A 19477-nucleotide genomic window follows, 5' to 3' on the forward strand; every position below is an offset into this window, starting at 1 on the left:
TTCCAAAAACCTATTGAAATACAGCCACAGAAACTACTGTACACACAAACAATGATAGGTGCTGCTATTGCTGTTATGCATGTTTATGTGCAACAGGCTCAAGTCTACATTGCTGCTGCTGCTAATACACCTCGGCCAAGAAAGTGAAGGGGATTTAGACCCAGGAGCTGCCTTAGGTCAACTGGTGCCCTAGGCAAAAGGGCTCCATGGTGCCCCCCACTACACCACATGGTGCCCCTATCCTGGTCTGCCTACACTAAATAAATACTGGAAAAGCACCCCTACTAGAGCGGCGCCCTAGGCGGCTGCCTAGTTGTCCTATGCCTAAGGCCGGCTATGTTTAGACCCCGCTTAACTTTTCATGGTATGCATGATGTGGAAGTTATATAGTGCTACAGGGTGGATAGAGACAAACTACAGGAACTTTGTAACCTCTGTTGTCCACTACTGAGAGTAAGGGCAAACCAAGGGGAACCAATAATTGTGGAAACTAATGTATGTGTAACACTTAGAATATTAGCTATAATAACCTCCAAGACGCCAATAGGGGACATGCTGGGGTTATCACAAGCATCAGCATCCAAGATCCTACATCAGTTCCTGAATGCTATGGTACAACATGCCATTGATTACATACAGTTTCTCCATACCCCTAGGGACAGAGCTACAACTATGCAAGATTTCTACCTCGTAGAACCCACCTCGGGAACAGGGAAGGGTGTACATACACAGAAAGAGCTTCTACTCCATTAACTGCCAGATCATGTGTAATGCTAAGGGAATTATCCTGAATGTGTGTGCTGGCAACTCAGGAAGCTACCATGAATTGCATATCTGGCACAACTCACAACTCTGTTAGAGGTTTTCTAGGGGGGATATCTCACAGGGTCATTTACTGAGGGACGCAGGTTATGCATTGGAACCGTGGCTGATGACGCCCATCAGAAATGCACACACACCCACTGAAGAATACTAACAGTTTTTTGAATATCACTTCTCTATTTGGGCTGCTGAAGTCATGGTTTATGCTGCCTAGATACATCAGTGGTATCCCTGCAGTACAATCTCTGTACTCTGTGCTGAAATTTTCACTGTCTGTGCCATCCTTCACAATATTATTCTGAGAAAAAGCTTCATCAGGAACTCCACGGGGAAGGGGTGCACATCCCACCACCACTGGCAAGGTTACCACAGTCACATGCAGGTGAGGGGTCAGAGGGGAGCCACCAGTCACTATGGGTGTAGGTGGACATAAACGTGCACAATATGCCCTCACCCTGGCCAACAGGCAATGGATAACACACATGCTCACCATCTAAGGGAGTAAAACCTTCATCCTACGCACACAATTATAGTAACACTGATGCCAAGCAATGCTCACAACCTTTACATACCCATGTAATGGCTGCCTACTGCTACCATCAGACAGACTTAGCCCCTAATTGAAAGGTTTGTAACTGTTGGACTATCAAGGTAATTGTTGAGACTGGAATAGGAAAATAAATGGCTAAGAACACACATGAATGGCAAATCCTTGCATACTGTTGCTTCCCAATGTAACTAAGTAGAAGGTGGGTGATTTTTACAGCAATAACAACGATATGTGACAACACTGACTTATGTCAATAGATGTGTCCGATAAAGTAATAGGCCTCATGCAGCAAAGACATTCACTTTACAGAAACCTGTAAGAAAGCAGTACAATTTTCAAAAGAGCATCACAAAAACTTATAACAAGATGACTACATAATTTCAAGAGCAAACCTCTCAAAACGCAACTTCTTTGGTGGCAACAGATAAATGGTACATGACTGCTCCACCCCCAAAACAACAGGCAAATGACAGTTTGTAGAAAACGAGGAATACCATATAATTCAAATGTTATAAATGTTTTCAACACAATTCTCACAAAATGTGTACACATATACAACAGAAAATTAAATTGTATATGATTGCCACTCACCTCTCACTGTGCCCAGCACTCTCCTGGACGTGTCTATGGGTCATCATAGAAGCATACTACCCCTGTATCTTTGACAATATTGTACATAACATTTCCCTGAAATAACACAGAAGAGTGTAAGATAACCAGTATTAACAATAATACCTGTGATGAAAGTTAATAAGGGCAGTCTATCTGAGAAAAAAAAATCACCTGTCAAAAATGCTTATGCCAGCAGCGAACTATAAGAAGGGCATATGGATAAAAGTTCCATTTTCTAATGCATATATATATATAAAAAAATGTTTTTGTAGCATTTAAAAAAATCTACCATGTACTGGAGAAATGCACCCATACCTTAGCAAGGGATCATAAGCCTTCTGTGAAGATAAATAGAAAGGAATATCAATCTTATATGTGCTCCAAATAGACAAGTCCCCTCACCTTCAAGTTCCCTAGCTACATGGTTACCTTCTTATTGTGTAGATTCAGGCCTCCATGCATGGTTAAGATGTAAATGAGGTGTGAACCCATTAGACTTACTGAATCCCAAATGTTTAACTTTGTGTATCAGATGCAAACATAGTGTTAGCACTACTTCAGTGTTGCTAATGGATTGCAGCTGTGAATGATTACTGCTAGTGAGAAGGAAGACACAACAACAATTCAGACTCCCTCAACTGCAGTGAGTGTGTCACCCAGGCTACACTTACAAAATGCAGAAGTAACTGTAGCAAGCTATTAAATGGAAGTGAACAGCACACATTTTTCAGTTTTTGTTCACTAATAGCCAAATTCTCCTTTCTTTAATGAAAACTGTATTTTACTGTCATGTAATGTTCTTATACATTTTAAGGACAATGATGCAAAATGTCATATAGACTGCATGTCTGAACGTACAGTACAGATAAGAAAAAAATGAATGCAACACAAAGAGAAGAAAGTGCTACACTGGTGCAAACAATACTCATAAATGTATAAAAAAAGATGACCACCAGCCTTTGCCAGAACCCAAGTCCACAAATATTGACCAAATAAAGAATACTAAACAAACAAATGGACCCAGAAAAAGCCAAATAATCCAGTATTGTTACATTTCTAGCATTTATTGAAAGTACATGAGCACTTTCGCAGTTAGACTACTTCTTCAGATGTAATCCAACAAACAAATGAAACTCATTAAATACTGTAACCCTTATATAACTAGTCACACAACCAATTTAAAAGAACAATCCTTAAACAAATACATACATAAAAATGTGTCCATATAATGCCTACAAATAACCAGCCTCCGGTTGACAAAGAAACACCGACTTTGCTAACCAATAATACGACGAGGGTTAACTGTGTTTCATCTGTGACTGTAATCAATGAAAATGAAGGGGCATCAACCTCCAAAGAGCTGGGAGCCAGGAGGAAGACTTTCAATGTGGAAGCACAAGTACACAGGCCTCAGGATTCGAGCAAGAAGAAAAAGAGTGGAAATGAGATGTAAATCTTCCCTCTTACATCATTCCTGTCTTCTTCCTCTTTTTTTCGTCAGAAACTAACTTTTCTTCTACCAATCAAGGACTGAATAGTCATAGAAAAGAGGCATTATTCTTGGATTCATACTTGTACGAAGAGGAAGTTAGAAGGAGACATAGCAGGCATACCGAGCATCACAAAGGCATGGAATATAGCTTTCTGATATGGAAATGGCAGTTTTAAAGATGGGGACTTTCATTCATTCTGACACAAAATTCAGACTTTGCAGAGGTAATTTTGAAGATTTAAAAACATTTACCAGAAATTTAATGCTGAAGTTAAATTATAAGAGCTACAGTATGGCTGAAGGGGTTTGTATGTTTAAAAAACCCAGTACATATGTTTAAATTTTAAGTCCACTTATCAATTCCTTTGAAAAACTATGGGTAGATGATTTTTATAAGATAAATGCTTCTAATAGCAAGTGCAATAAACATTTTAATTTAACAAGAGAAGAATATCTAGCTTTACAGGATCTGCAGAACAATGCAAACATTGTTATAAGACCTACAGATAGGGGTTGACCAATTATTTTATTTGATAATGAATGGTATAATACTGAAATGAAAAATATGCTGTTTAACAATGACTTTTATGTTAAGGTTCATAAAAAACGAGTTGAGTCTATGGTATATAGTGTTACTTATACACTTAAAAATCTTTTAAGCAAAGGTATTATAGATAAACCATTGTTTGACTATTTTATTGTTTCAAATCCTCTTGTACATATTATAGAGAGTCTACTGAAGTTGCATAAAAATCCCACTCACCCCCGTTTCTGTCCAATTGTTACAGGACGGAATTGGTGTACTGTCCATATATATATAAAAACATTTTAGACCTATTTTGAATTTGTCTGTACCTATTTTGAAAGATATATAGCTTTTTTAAATGATTTATTTTCTTTTACAAAAATGTTTCCAGTTGAAAAGAACATGTTGTTGGTGACTTTTGATGTGGTGTCTCTCTTTATGGTCATTCCTAACAATGTTGGCATCACAAGTGTTAAACAGTTTCTGGTAACTCACACTGAGTTTACTAAAGATAAAATTGAAATATTATGTACACTCTTGAGTTTTGTCATAGAAAATAATGTGTTTGTCTTTGGAGATGCCTTTTATTGGCAGAAGAATGGAGTACCTATGGGCACATCATGCGCCAATAGCTATGCCAATGTCGTTATGGCTATATGGGAGCAAAATTTTGTGCTGAAAGGACCTTATAGTGAGCATATAGTTTTCTACCGCAGGTTTGTGGATGATGTGTTCCTGCTATGGAAAGGATCCTTGGAGCATTTCCACAGGTCTGAGGAATACATCAATGGTACCACTTCATATTTGTGTTTTTCTTCAGATGTTTCTGAAGACAGTATAAATTATTTGGATGTCAGAGTTATGCTTGAAAGGACAGGTACTATATCTACACAGTTATTTAGGAAACCATGTCACTGCAACCATCTGTTACTCAGGGAAAGTATGCATCCACCTTATGTTTTTAAAAATGTAGTTAGAAGTCAGATCTTCAGAGCATCTAAACTGAGTGTTTATGATCAAGATTTTCTCAGTCAAACTGAAAATCTAGTGAGGGCTTTCTCTGACAGTGGTTACGGTGAAAATGTAGTCAGTAGAAATATTAAAGAAGTTAAGAGTCAAAGGACCAGTAAGGCTAAACCATATTTTTCAGATAGATATATTAATAATGTTGAAGACAATATGGCTATGAGGGTAAGGAAGTTAAAAGTTCCCATGTTTTAATCGAAAGATGCAAGAATGTATATGGAGGTTATTAGAAAGCACTGGAATATTTTAACAACTGATGAAGAAATTAAGGGAATAGTAGATTCTAAACCTGGTTTTTTTTTTATAAAAACATAAAGTCTTTGAAGAGGCAACTCTGTTACCCTAAGAATAAGATTGGTAATTGTAGCACTAGGGGTACCATACCATGTGGATGATGTGTAGCCTGCAGGTTTATAGATAGTACTGGCACCTTCCTACATCCAGATCAAGGCAGAACCTACACATTCAATCTTTATGCCATGTGTGATTCTGTCCATATTGTTTATTTAGCATACTGTACATTATGTTATAAAATTTTATGTGGGAAAAACAGATAGAGCTTTAAAGGATAGAATAAAAGAACACAAGTACCATATTAGTAAACGGAACAGTGTTCATGCCCAATCTAAACATGTTCAGGAAACTGATAATATATGCATAGTTTTAAGTTTATGGTCATAGGTGGAATATTTGAAAATATTAGAGGGGGAGATATAAGAAACTTGACAGAACAGCTGGAAGCAAAATGGATCATTAGGCTTAGGGGTGACAATGGACATGGTTTGAATGATAGGGTTCTTATCAGACCGAAGTTAAAAGCTTGACCTCTATGTAAGTGAACAACATGTTCTCTGTATAAAATGTTTTAATATGAATAAATCATCCTTGTTCATATTTTTAGATAACACTATGAGAAGGTTTTACATGCATAATTTTAAATGTTTTAGGCATGTATGGATTTGTTATATGGACACATTTTTATGTACATATTTGTTTAAGGATTGTTTTTTTAAATTGGTCATGTGACTAGTTATGTAAGAGTTAGAGTATTTAATGAGTTTTATTTCTTTGTTGGATTATATCTGAAGAAGCGAAAGCACTCATGTACTTTCAATAAATGCTAGAAATTTAACAATACTAGATTATTTTGCTTTTTCTGGGTCCATTGTTTGTTTAATACTCATAAATGGTTGTGTGCTCATTCATTGTAGTAAACATATAAGCAACACAGTACAAACAGCTGAGAGCATAAAAGTGTTATATGTCTTTATAATACTGTGATGGAAATGAGACTTGCTTGTATGCACAATGATTTGCACTCCTGCTGCAAAACCTTTTCTATGGCAGAGAAGGGTAAGGCACCCTTACAGTGTTTTGTAAGTTCATTAGTCTGACTGTTCAAATTCAGAGCTGGGTAAAATCTGTAATTTGTGCTAAAATGTAGTTTATGTTTCTTTTTTAAATTATTCTTTTAAAAATAATAATATTTGTGCGATGCGTGGCTTAGCGCAAATACTGTGAAAAGGCAAAATAAAATTAATGAAGATAGCTTATGATAAAGATAGCATAAATTAAATATGTGAATCAAGTGTGTGTAGCACATTTGGTATATACAATAAATCACACAGCACATAGTATATGTAGATCAAGGTTCAAGTCCCCCATTTCTGTTTTAGTGATTTAAACTAATAATCATTTTTTACAATAGTAATGCATGTTGAGCTTTGCTAATCTCATTTGCACATTGTTACATCTTTTGCCTTCCATGGCACAAATAGGCTAAGCAGCATTGCGGGGCTGTCAGCAAGCATCCACAACACCTGCAGGTCCAGAACACCTGCAGACAACAAGCAGACACTTGTTATTTTTCAAAATGGATACACTGTATCATGTGTGGTCTTCCACCGTGCAAACATGCTAAGTGGCATTGTGGTCAGCATACATACATTGTAATGAACTTGAAAATAAACAGCTGCACTGAAAATATACAGAGCCACTTACCTGAGGCAGTTGGAGTCAATAGAAATGGCTCCTCACTGCTTCATTCAGTAGCCCATTGAGACTCTTCTTTGTTGTCTCTGCATTCTGCAGCTTTATTCCAAATGTGAAGTAGATGTAGTGCTGGGCTGTTTTGAATACAGCCCGGCAAGTGAAGTAATCCAATTAATTTATTTTTTTTTTCCCGAGGACTTGCTTGGAGTTCTAATCTGTAATAGTAATGTTAAAGGTATCTTTTTGTATTAGAATGAAAGAGAAAAAAAAATTAAATAAAAAAATGCAAGTTTTTTGGGGAGAGGAGCTGCAGCCCAACAGCCAGTACCACAAGCCCATGATTTAGAGGTACATTAGCCGTAATGAGGAAATACATCATTATTTGCCAGTTTGCGAGTCTTTCAATTGATGTTAACTACCGTGAATTCAGATCAGCAAGTCCTCCAATAGTAAACAGTGGGAGATGCCACATTGTTCTAGCACTGGTATCCCCCCATTCACTCTTTCACACACAATACATGCATTCAAACACACACACACACACACACACACACACACACACACACACACACACACACACACACACACACACACACACACACCATACTTCATACCTGTCTGTGTGTTGTGCGAATGTACTCAATGTCTCCCTTCAGAAATCATGGATGATTATAGTCTGTCATTAATGCCAACAGTGCAAAAACTGCTGCACCAAGTTTGTTAGAGAAATAATTAAAATTCATCCCTGATCATGTTCCCACATTAAATTTAACATTGTCTTGATTGTTTTCATTGTGAACTTGAGACATTTGCCTAATGTTCCCTGTCCCACTCACTTGTATGTCACAAACTGCTGCAGGCACAGAATAATGCCCAAGAGCCTCAATATAAGTTTAAAACAACCCTTTCTGTGCTAATATGTCATTAGTGTAGTCGATTAATACTGTGTTGGTGTGGGGTTTGAAACTTTTTACCACCCCCCCTTTGTAGCTGCCTTTTTAAGTCAAATTTTTTTAATATTCCTGGTGCCTAGTAGTGGTACAGAGGACTAATATTCTCTAAGGGCAGTGGGGGGTACGGGGTTCATACTCTCTCTTTAGTATTTTTTACAGCATACTTCCTATCCTTGTTGCCTAGTGGTGGTGCAGAAGGCTAATATCCTGTGTTGGAGGTGAGTGGGTACAGGATTCAAACTCTTTCTTTAGTGCCTTTTACAGCACTCTACCTATCCCTCTTATCTAGTCGTGGTGCACTTGTCTAAGATCCTCTATAGGTGGTGGGAAGGTACAGGTTCAAAATCTCTATTTAGGTCCTTTTATGGCACACTACCAACCCTGGTGTCTAGTGGAGGTTCAGAGGACTAATATCATCTGTAGGAGGTGGGAAAGTGTAAGGTTGAAACTCTCTCTTTACTGCCTTTTACAGCATGCTATCTATCTTTGGGGACTAGTGGTGGTACAAAGGACTAATGTCCTCTGTAGGAGTGGGAGGGTGTAGGGTTCAAACTCTATGTCTCTAATGCCTTTTAAGGCATGCACCTATCCCTGGTGTCTAGTGGTGGTGCAGAGGACTAATATCCTCTGTAGGAGGTGAGAGGGTACAGGGTTCAAACTCTCTCTCTTTAGTGCCTTTTACAGCACACTACCTATCCCTGGTGTCTAGTGGTGGTGCAGAGGACTGATATCCTCTGTAGGTGGTGGGAGGGTAGGAGGTTTAAACTCTCTCTCTTTAGTGCCTTTTACAGCACACTACCTATCCCTGGTGTCTAGTGGTGGTGCAGAGGACTGATATCCTCTGTAGGTGGTGGGAGGGTAGGAGGTTTAAACTCTCTCTCTTTAGTGCCTTTACAGCACACTACCTATCCCTGGTGTCTAGTGGTGGTGCAGAGGACTGATATCCTCTGTAGGTGGTGGGAGGGTAGGAGGTTTAAACTCTCTCTCTTTAGTGCCTTTTACAGCACACTACCTATCCCTGGTGTCTAGCGGTGGTGCAGACGACTGATATCCTCTGTAGGTGGTGGGAGGGTAGGAGGTTTAAACTCTCTCTCTTTAGTGCCTTTTATGGCAAACTACCTATCCCTGGTGTCTAGTGGTGGTGCAGAGGACTGATATCCTCTGTAAGTGGTGGAAAGTTACAGGGTTTAAACTCTCTCTTTAGTGCCTTTTACTGCATCCCATTTATCCCTGGTGTCTAGTGGTGGTGCAGAGGACTAATATTTTCTGCGGAAGGTGCAGAAGGTACAGTTCTTGAATTTCCATGGTGTCTAGTGGTTTACCTCATCACTTTTTTGTATTTATTCATTAACTGACTTTAAGAGATGCTAGTGTATCCCTGATGTTTACTGTCTTCCCCTCCATCCCCATTACATGTAAGTGCTGTTACAGCATGACAGGTTAACCCTGGTGTCTACTGTCCTCCCATCCCTGCTTTGTATAAGTCCTGTTATGGCATGAGACATTATTCCTGAATGTAGTGTCCCCCATCCATGTCATGTGTAAGTCCCATAATGGCAAGAGAGGTTATTTCTAGCGTCTCATGTCATCCCATCCGCATTATGTTTATGCCCTGTTATGGCATGAGAAGTTATCCCTGGTGTCTAGTGTCTCCACCATCCCTGTTATATATAATTTCTGTTATGGCATGAAAGGTTATCCCTGGTGTCTAGTCTTCCCTCCATTCCCATTATGTGTAAATGCCATCACGGATATAGTAGTTATCATTGGTGTCTTCTATTCTCCCTACCCATGTCTGTAGGGTTATCTCTAGTGCCTAGTGATCCCCAATCCACATCTATAGGATAATCCCTGGTGGCTTTGTTTGTTGCCACTCATTCTGTTAGTCTAGAGGTGTGTGGAAGAATGACACCCCAATCTACCCCCCACACATTCACAATTCATTCCATACAGCACAAACGGCCTCATCCCCACCCGATGGCATCCAAGCACACACTTACCCATTCACTCATGCATACATGCATACATATCTACCTTAATCCCTGACTATCCCCGCTAATGTTACCCCCCCAGGCACACTATCATATATGCACTCACACATTCAGCCCCTCACATACACATTCACTCACAACCACCACTGACATGACCTGACTACTAAACTGCACTTACCTTTACTGAGACGCATAAACACAGTCCTTTGGCCTTTTCATTACTGTGAGCAGCCTGGAGCAGCCTTGCTACATTACACAGCTGAGCTATTCTCTCAATTACTCTACTGCATAAATGCCTTACTGCAGGCAGATCCTAGGGAGAGCACAAGACTACTTAACAAATGCTTCTTCTCCAGACTGCTTCATTAGTGTTTAGCATGGCTGCAGAGACAGCTGGCAGCCCACCACGGAGCTGTATATTTGGCAGGGCTGTCTCTGAATCAGAACTGGTTACTGGGAAGTGTACCCCTCATGGTAACCTTTCTGAATCAGAATATGTGTGTCATCTTTGTAATTGTGATACATACTGCACTTGTAAACTTCATATTTTTTGACAGTCTCATTCTTTATTTATTGAAGCTCAGTCTTATTTGCATTATGCAGTATAAAAAGTGAATACTATTTAAGGTCATTTTGTTTCACTTTTGATTTATAAGTAGCACAGTGATTCAGCATGTCAAAAGTAAACACATATTGCAAGATCTGACAAGGATGATGTCTCTGAACTTATGGTCAAACAAATACATATCTAATGATTTACCTCTGTTAACTTTTAAACCCACTCAATTTTGAACTTGTAAAAATATTCAAAAGTGTGTTGAACTACTTTGTATATTTAGCAGAGATTATCAGTAAATCATCTGTATATGAGACTATAATCAATCTGAGTAAATGGATATTCCTTAGAATTCCTTAGTGCTTTTGTCTGGTAAGTCAATAAATGTTACAACATTTAAAAAAAGAATCAAAATGGAAATGTAAAGCTCTAACTGCATATTTATTTAATTTTTCCGTTTCATACGGTTAGCCGGTAAATGTTGCAACATTTATTAAATAGCCAAGGTGCATGTGAAAAGATCTAACTGCTTATCTATTTTTATTTTTCAGCTTTATAATATATTTCCAAATTTTGTGGAATTTTTACCTGGACCACACAGAAGATTCCATAAAAATATTGTGCAGATAACATCCTTTCTTACAGAAGCCATTAAAGAACATGAGAGAAAACTGGATCCCACATCACCTTGTGATTATATTGATTGTTTTCTTATCAAGCAAAAACAGGTACAAATATTATTTATTTATGTAGCTAACAAAAGGCAACAACACAGCCTTGAATCTAAGGCTGTTGCTTGTTAGCTTTGCATTCAGAAAATATTCATCAATAAAAGATACTAGCATTCATATTTAATGAATTATATCGCTTCCATGTATGCATTAATAACTTTAGACTAAGGAATTTTAGTAACTGACTTAAGCAACTGCTGGCAGTATATATTTATACAAGTGTGTAGAAATGTATGTCTTGGTGGAGCATTCTGTATAGCCTTACAGACATATTATCAGCATGTTACAAAACAGTCTGTGAATCATACTCAACAGAATAAAAATAGAAGTAAACAGCCTCAGTAAAACCTCATTATGACTTTAAAATATTTTATGGCTGTAAATGCATTCATCCAGGTTTTGGATGACGTTACAGGAAATTGGGTTTTCAGAATAAAGGAGAAAGAGGTGAAGGATATGTTAACAACAGTAAAAGAAGTAGCAGACATGATTTTGAAAGAAAATAAGGAAGTAAGGTTAGTGATGCGGCAAAGGTGTTTGATAAGGTTAGTCATAGAACAATATGTATAATTCCAGAGACATATCGGATTGAAATAAAATGGAATGTTATAAAAAATATGGTATGAAATGTCATGGGTGAAAGTTATTGTAAATGCATGGATGGGAGAAAAGATAAAAGAGAGGGTTTAAACGAGGATACCCATAAAGTATGCGTCTGTATTGGTAATAAATGCACATATATGAGAAATGAAAAAGTAAAGTGGGAAATGGGGAAAAAGAGTTATAATACTGATTTGTCTGTCACATGCAGATGATTTAGTGATTGTGGCTAAAAACAAGCTATGGATAAGTGAAGTGGTAGAGCATTATTAAAGAACGATAGGTACTCTTACATAAAGTAAAAAGTAAAGGGTTTCTTGAAAACCAGGAAATAAGTGCAATATAGTATACTATGAGGGAAATATGTGCATTAGGAGTGAACTCTGGAGAGTAGAAAAATATAATATATGTGTGGAAATTCATGTTACAATAAATAAAAAAATGTTATGCTGAATGTGTACATGTTTCCAGATAAAATGAGAAAAGGAAATGTTAGGAAAAATATATAATGTATATAATTATATATATGTATATATATATATATATATATATATATATATATATATATATATATATATATATAACTTTATTTAGGGATTAAGACTGAATCTAATAAAAGGTGGGGTTTTATATATATATATATATACACACACACACACACACACACACACACACACACACACACACACACACACACACACACACACACACACCACACACACACACACTAAAAAAGAAAAATGTTTCAGTCTAAAAATTCATGTAGTGTACTTAACATCTATGCATTTCTTTCTGGGTAATACAAAAGATGCTGCTTCGCAAGGGACGGCTTGCACCTGTCACCACTGGGCTTCCAGATATTGGCCAAGGCTCTTGCCACCCCCGTAGTGCCTTTTTTAGGCAAGGCTCAAAAGACAAACCCACCTCCTTAGAAAACAAAAATGGAAAAAAACTAAGGGTAATGCTGTTCAACGCCAGAAGTCTAAATCTTAAGATGCAGGCACTCGATGCACTCCTCAGTATGGAGAACATCGACGTCTGTGCAGTAACTGAAACCTGGTTCAAGGCTCCTGAGAGCACCCCAGTGCTACCAGGCTATACCTCGTATCATGCTTTTCGGCCCCAAAACCCGGGCCGAACCACAAAGGGAGGGGGAGTGTCCATATTCATCAAGGACACCCACACCTCCAGGTTAGAAGCAACACATGAAGCATCGGACACCATACAGGTGCAACTAACCATAGGCAAAACTGCTATACAACTGGTAGCATGTTACAGACCACCCTCCCAATCTCATGAACCCCACTCAGCCTTCCTGAAGACATTGGAGGATATGAATGTATCACAAAATACCATCATACTGGGAGACTTCAACTACCCTAACATAGATTGGGTACATTATTCTAGCCCTAACACCCTAGCCCAAAGGTTCCTGGAATTCATAAATTCAAATGCACTGGAACAACTAGTCACCTCTCCCACTAGGGGAGATAATATACTAGACCTGATCATCACAAACATGGGGACAAAATGCTCCACACCGGAGGTATACCCCTCACTGGTGAGATCTGACCACAAACTAATCACCCTGGATATACATATCCCACCTTCACCCCCAGCACAAAAGACCACAGTGAAAAACTTCTCAAAAGCAGACTTCACTCTTCTTAAGACTGTGATGGTATCCTTTAAGCCCACTGGGCCAGTGGGTACCACATCCTACAATGCTGAATCCTTCACAAATGCTTTCTATGGACATCTCCAAGAATGCATGGATCATGCAATCCCAAATAAATCCAAGTCCCTCTCCACCAAAGGCAAGCTTCCTGTCTGGTGGACCTCAGCCATTAACAAATTGTATAACAAATGAAGGAAGCTACTGCACGACAGAGCAAAATCCCATAATGGGAAGACATCTCTGATCAACACTAGCAGAAAACTACGTTCTCTCATAAAAACATCCAAGGCCAACTTTGAGATAAAAATTGCTAAGGACACTAAAGGTAACCACAAACCTTCTTCAGCTATGTTAGAAACCTGGGTAGAAACCCTCAGATATGCTCAGAGTTAGTTCACAACAACAAAAAATACACTGAACCCACAGATATTGCCAACATTCTGGCTGACAGGTTCAGTGCAAATTTCTCCCCTCCCTCACCCCCAAAAGAAGAAATACTTATCCCAGCTGAATGTAATCTCCCTGTCATCTCAGATGTCCAGGTGAGAGCCTCCCTCAGCAAAGCTAAAAACACAGCATCAATGGGACCTGAAGGTATCCCGGGTTGTGTGCTACGTGAACTCCAAGAGGAGCTAAACCCGCACATAAAAATGATATTTAACCTTAACCTTACTACAGGATATGTACCTGAACACTGGAGCAACATTGGTCCCACTCCACAAAGGGGGTACCTCTACAGACCCTGGGAACTACCGCCCCATAAGCTTAACCAGCCTGGTCTGCAAAGCTATGGAAAGAATCATTATGGAACTCATAAACAGAGACACTGGGGACCTACAGACACTTGATCCCACCCAGTTCGGCTTTGTAAAGGGCAGATCCTACCTTTTGAACCTGGTTGACTTTTTTGAAACAGTCACTAGAGCCATTAATGAGGGCAAAGCAGTCCATACAGCCTATCTGGACTTGGCTAAGGCCTTCAACACAATACCCCACTCAGGCATCATAGATAAGCTCAACAGCTTAAATGTAAACCCTTATATCACTAGATGGGTTGCAAACTGGCTAAAGGACAGAACCCATAAAGTTAAAAATCGCTGGAGCAATGTCAGACTCAAAGCCAGTCACAAGTGGTGTCCCACAGGGATCTGTCCTGGGACCCCTCTTGTTCGGCATTTATTTCTCAAATGTTAAAGCAAACATGGGAGGGTTGTGGCTGACAAAGTTCGCAGATGACTGCAAACTAGGCACCATAGTCGATACACCAGCGGACACATACATCCTACAAAAAGGCCTCACAGAAATGGACAACTGGTGCCGGAGTCATGGCCTTAAACTAAATGCCAAAAAATGTATAGTCATCCCCTTTGGGAAAAACAAAGTACCCACAAATTATCACATAGACAGCAACCCACTGAGTACGGAAAAAGTAATCAGAGACCTAGGGACACAAGTCGACAGCGACCTCTCATTTGACACCCACATTGCCAAAGTGGTTAGAAAGACATTCTACCTTGCACACCTTATCATGAAGGGATTCACATCCAGATCCAAGGATGTCATTGTACCTCTATGCTCCTCCCTCATCAGACCCATGATTGAGTACAATGCCCCATTTGGTATGTACCTCACCCGACATTTGCAACAGCTGGAGAGACCACAAAAGTACCTCACCAAGAGGATCAAGGGTCTCCAACATATGTCTTATTCTGCCAGACTAAAGAAACTCCAGCTCTATTCAGTAGCATACCACCTGCTCAGAGGTGATCTGTGCCTGACGTACAAGGCCATGTCCAATCAGGAACTGATGGACATGCTCCACCTCAAAAATCCAAATCCATCAGAACCACGAGAGCTAAAGACTTAAACCTCGGCACAAGTATGAATAGGACATGCTGGAGGGATAGATTCATAACCCAGAGGCTTCCCATGCTCTGGAACAGAATCCCAGTTCATGTTAGGCAGAGCCCCTCACTGACTCTCTTCAAGAGAAATCTTGATGAGTGGATGGGAGATCGTAAGTTTACCCCAGGGGTCACATCTGTGTCACTACTAGACAGGGGCACAGTAAACTAATTCTATTATATAAGGGGACCTTCACTGTGTCACTACTAGACAGAGGCATAGTAAACTAATTCTATTATATAAGGGGACCTTCACTGTGTCACTGCTAGACAGAGACACAGTATTCTAAATCTATTCTGTGCATTTTTGTACTGTTTCATGGGGTGGCAAAAGCCACATCACTATGGCTAGGCTTACAAATGCCCCAGGGCAGATAGCCTAGTACTAAACTATGAAACTATAAACTATGAAACTATGAAAGAGGGAGTGGTAAATGATGGAAGAAAATGTTATATGTTAAGGTATGAAAAATATGGAAATATGAAGGAGGTAAAGGAAGTGGTAAACAAGAAAAAGTGAAAGGAAAATAATATGAGAATAAAATAAAATTCTGAAAGGTGAAAATTTATGAAATTGATGACAACCGAATATTATGGCATAATATTGTTGAGAAATATTATACGGTATATCCTTGGAAGAATCTAAAGATTATGTAACAATGCTATAAAGAATAAAAGGAAAAGGTGTGAAAACTTTTATGAAGTAGGGGATTTCCTATGGAGAATTTTGTTGGATAAGGTACTAGTTAAAAGTAATTTGAAACACAAGGTACCAGAAGAAGACAATGAATGTAATTAGAAAGGAACAACAAACTATTGTTTTGACAGTATAAAAAATGAACAGTTTTGGAGAAGTGTTAAAATTTATATAAATGGGAAGAATTTAAAATATAGCAATGGATATGATTTTATATGGAAAATATGAGAAAGAAAAATGTGACATTGAAAAATTGAGCAGAATATTGTTTGTAGCAGTCTGGAGAATATGGGAAAGAAGATATAAGACTATTATTGAAGGAACTAGGCTAGATAAAGAGATTTAAAAATTGTTGATGGCTCGAAAAATCTAATTTTTGTGTATATTTTCTTGAACTGATGAAATATGGAAACAATTGTTTTATTTTTCTGTGTAGATTATATTTTAAGGTTTCAGAAAAAAATGGAGGGAAATGGCAAGCTATATGTTATTAATAGGAATGCTTAAATGCTGTAAAGAAGTACAAATTAAATAATGAAAGATGTAAATAAAGCAGCCCCTACTCCTTCTGATAAGTGCCATGTCTACTTTTACATCCACTTGAACTACCATCAGCTCAAGAAGATGGGACCTCAGTTTATCTCAACAAAAGGACAACACACTCAGGAGTGCAGCAACCTTTAATATTGCACTAAAGTGTCAACAATTTGAAAATTAACCAAGTTACTTGGATTTGAAATAGAACCCACAATTTTCTGATCTACCGCTATCAAATGCAAGTATGCTACATGTTGAGCTACTGAGACTGACTACTATCTACTTGCTAATCTGAAAACGTTCCTACAGGAGTTTACAGACTTCCTTGTCAGCTCAGTTTTGCTAACCTCCACTTGGTTAGTACTTTGGTGATTTCAACATATGCGTTGTCAGTGAGTGGGCAACCTTTGCAGAAGCTTTTGTTTTAATTATGAAAGGATATGACATTTTTGTTTTACTTAAGAAAGGATATGGCTTTGCTCAAATAATTTACCCCACCTGTGCATCATTTGGACATACTCTCTACCTTGTGTTCCAACTTGGAATGTGTACCTTGGATGTTGTGGTGGAACCAGTCTCATGGTCTGACTACCACATTGATGGATTTTCCCTGAAGTTCCCATTTACAGTCCCCAGTCTTGAGATGGTCAAATGAAGGAGCTGGCAGGATGTAGCTTGTGATCGCTTTTCCTGTGTCTCCTTATGGCATCATATAAAGCTGTTTAGTGCTTTCTAAAACCCAGCTCATGTGTGTGCTGTCACTCTCAAGCCACATGATCCATGTTTTGACAGGAAACTTCCTATTTTGAACAACAAGGGCAAAGGCTTGAGTTGCAATAGCAACATCCATGATCCTTCAATGTCAGACTTAGGCTTGATGCGATTGATGAACATTATTCAGTTTATTAGACAGAGAGATCACAGAAGAAGACAGTGCATGTGGGATTTTTTCTCTGTCTACTTACTGGGTGGTTTATAGTCAAGAGTAATCCAGCCTGCCCTTTCCACACATAGAAATTTTTGTCTGATGGATGTGAATTGGCCATTTGGTTCTTTGCAGCTAGTCTGGGCTCATTGTAGTCTGTTTTATAGTTAGGGTGCTTGGGAAACAACCATTAAAATAAACTTGAACTTGAATTTTAAAAGTTGATGGCATGGATTTTATATCGTATGAGTGAATTGCACAAATTGCGAATGCTCAAAATATCGAATGTACCGGACCTCGAACCCCCACTAAATATATATTCCAACTCCGAGATCACACTACAGTGAGGAAAGAGCAAATATCCCATTCTTCACTGTACCACAATCTCAGAAAAAGCACTTCGAGGTCCGGTACATTCGATATTATGAGCGTTCACAATTTGTGCGATTCACTCTTATGACGTAGACCCAAATTTGATTAAGGATTGAATGTTTATTCTTCTTCTCCTTTTAGCTGCACCTGTTAGGATTCACTATAGTGGATCATTGGTCCATAGAATAAGTGGCAGTAAAGCTTTATGGTATTGAGTTGCCAGCCCAGTGCTCAACCTTAATCAGAAGGCATTCACATGTACATCTAAGGCCAATTTAAAGTTCTAATCCACCTGCAGCATGTCTTGGGAATGTGGGAGGAAACAGGAGCACATGGAGGAAACCCACATGAACACAAGGAGGACATGCAGACTCCACACAGAAGGCACCCCAGCTGAGAATCTAACCAGGGAACCTCTTGCTATGAGACAGCAACACTAACCACTGCACCACTGTGCCACCTGTTAAGGGTTGAATGTTTATTAATTGTCATTTTCAAGATGCTTTGTATTTTCAAGAAGTAATTTAGGAAGACTGCATGATGTTAAATAATTGTGACTGATGCAGGTAGTCTTTCAGTAAGAAGAAATTTGGAATTAAATCTCTTTTCCTTTATATAAGTCATGTCTTCTGTGTTTATGCTGACAGGCAGACCTGGCTATTTCTTGAAGGAACCATGTGCATTTCATATACTAACTAATGAAAATTGTGGATTGGTGCGGAATGTGTTAAAATGAATACATTTGAACTGACTTTGTCTGGATGATTATCATGGTGTAAGAGGTCTATGTGACCTCCCTGTATGGGGTAAGTCTGAGGATGCATGATCAACAAGAAGGGTGACCTACTACTTAAATTTCTACTTTGTTAAGATTAAGACTGTTTCAAGATTAGACTGAAAATATACTAAAAATAAGTTTCCCCAAAGAAGATGAGAAAAATCCTTTTGATACTGAGCACAGATGGCAGATAATATGAGAGCAGAGGTTGAATTACACTCGGACACTAAGGATTTTCTTGATGGGATTGACTAAGGAGAGTAGGGTGTGGATCCTAGAAAGTAGGTGTCAGAGGGCAAAGTTCCAGGTTTTCGAACTACCTGTCGGCTGGTAAAGCATTTATTAGAAACCTGAAAGGAAGTGTTGTACATAAGAATTATGAATGTAAAGATTGTAACTGTATTATTACTGTGGATTGAAGTGCATCCAGCTTTAAAATGGGGCCCCCCTTTTCTCTCCTATAGTATCGAGAATGAATTTGACTGGATTGTATGGAGCGGTGAAATAAAGTATGTTTGTTTTTCTTCAAGCCATATAAAGAACTGCATATTAGAACTATGAGTCTAGAGTTAAAGTAATTTATATGGTGGAAAAAGGGGAAAGAAATTAGGTTTTGTTTGATTGCAAGACCACATTTTAGATAAAAGCAATGGAATATTATAATATGTGCAAAACAGATGGCCGGCTGGGGGGCCAAAGTTTCATGGGGGCCCATGCCCAGCCAACAAATCAATT

The 19477-nt window shown here is 38.7% G+C and overlaps 1 protein-coding gene across 1 annotated transcript in view; it reads left to right on the top strand.

Annotated features, from left to right (window-relative positions):
* Positions 1-19477, top strand: part of LOC122793465 (cytochrome P450 2C15-like) — a 792888-nt gene that overhangs the window by 403291 nt on the left and 370120 nt on the right. The window contains exon 5 of the mRNA XM_044061543.1: positions 11072-11248. Coding sequence (XP_043917478.1) covers positions 11072-11248 — 177 coding nt within the window. The remainder of the gene's footprint in view (positions 1-11071; positions 11249-19477) is intronic.

Source organism: Protopterus annectens, chromosome 1.part0 (assembly GCF_019279795.1).
Source record: "Protopterus annectens isolate FY-2018-M chromosome 1.part0, PAN1.0, whole genome shotgun sequence".
Classification (NCBI taxonomy): Eukaryota; Metazoa; Chordata; order Ceratodontiformes; family Protopteridae; genus Protopterus; species Protopterus annectens.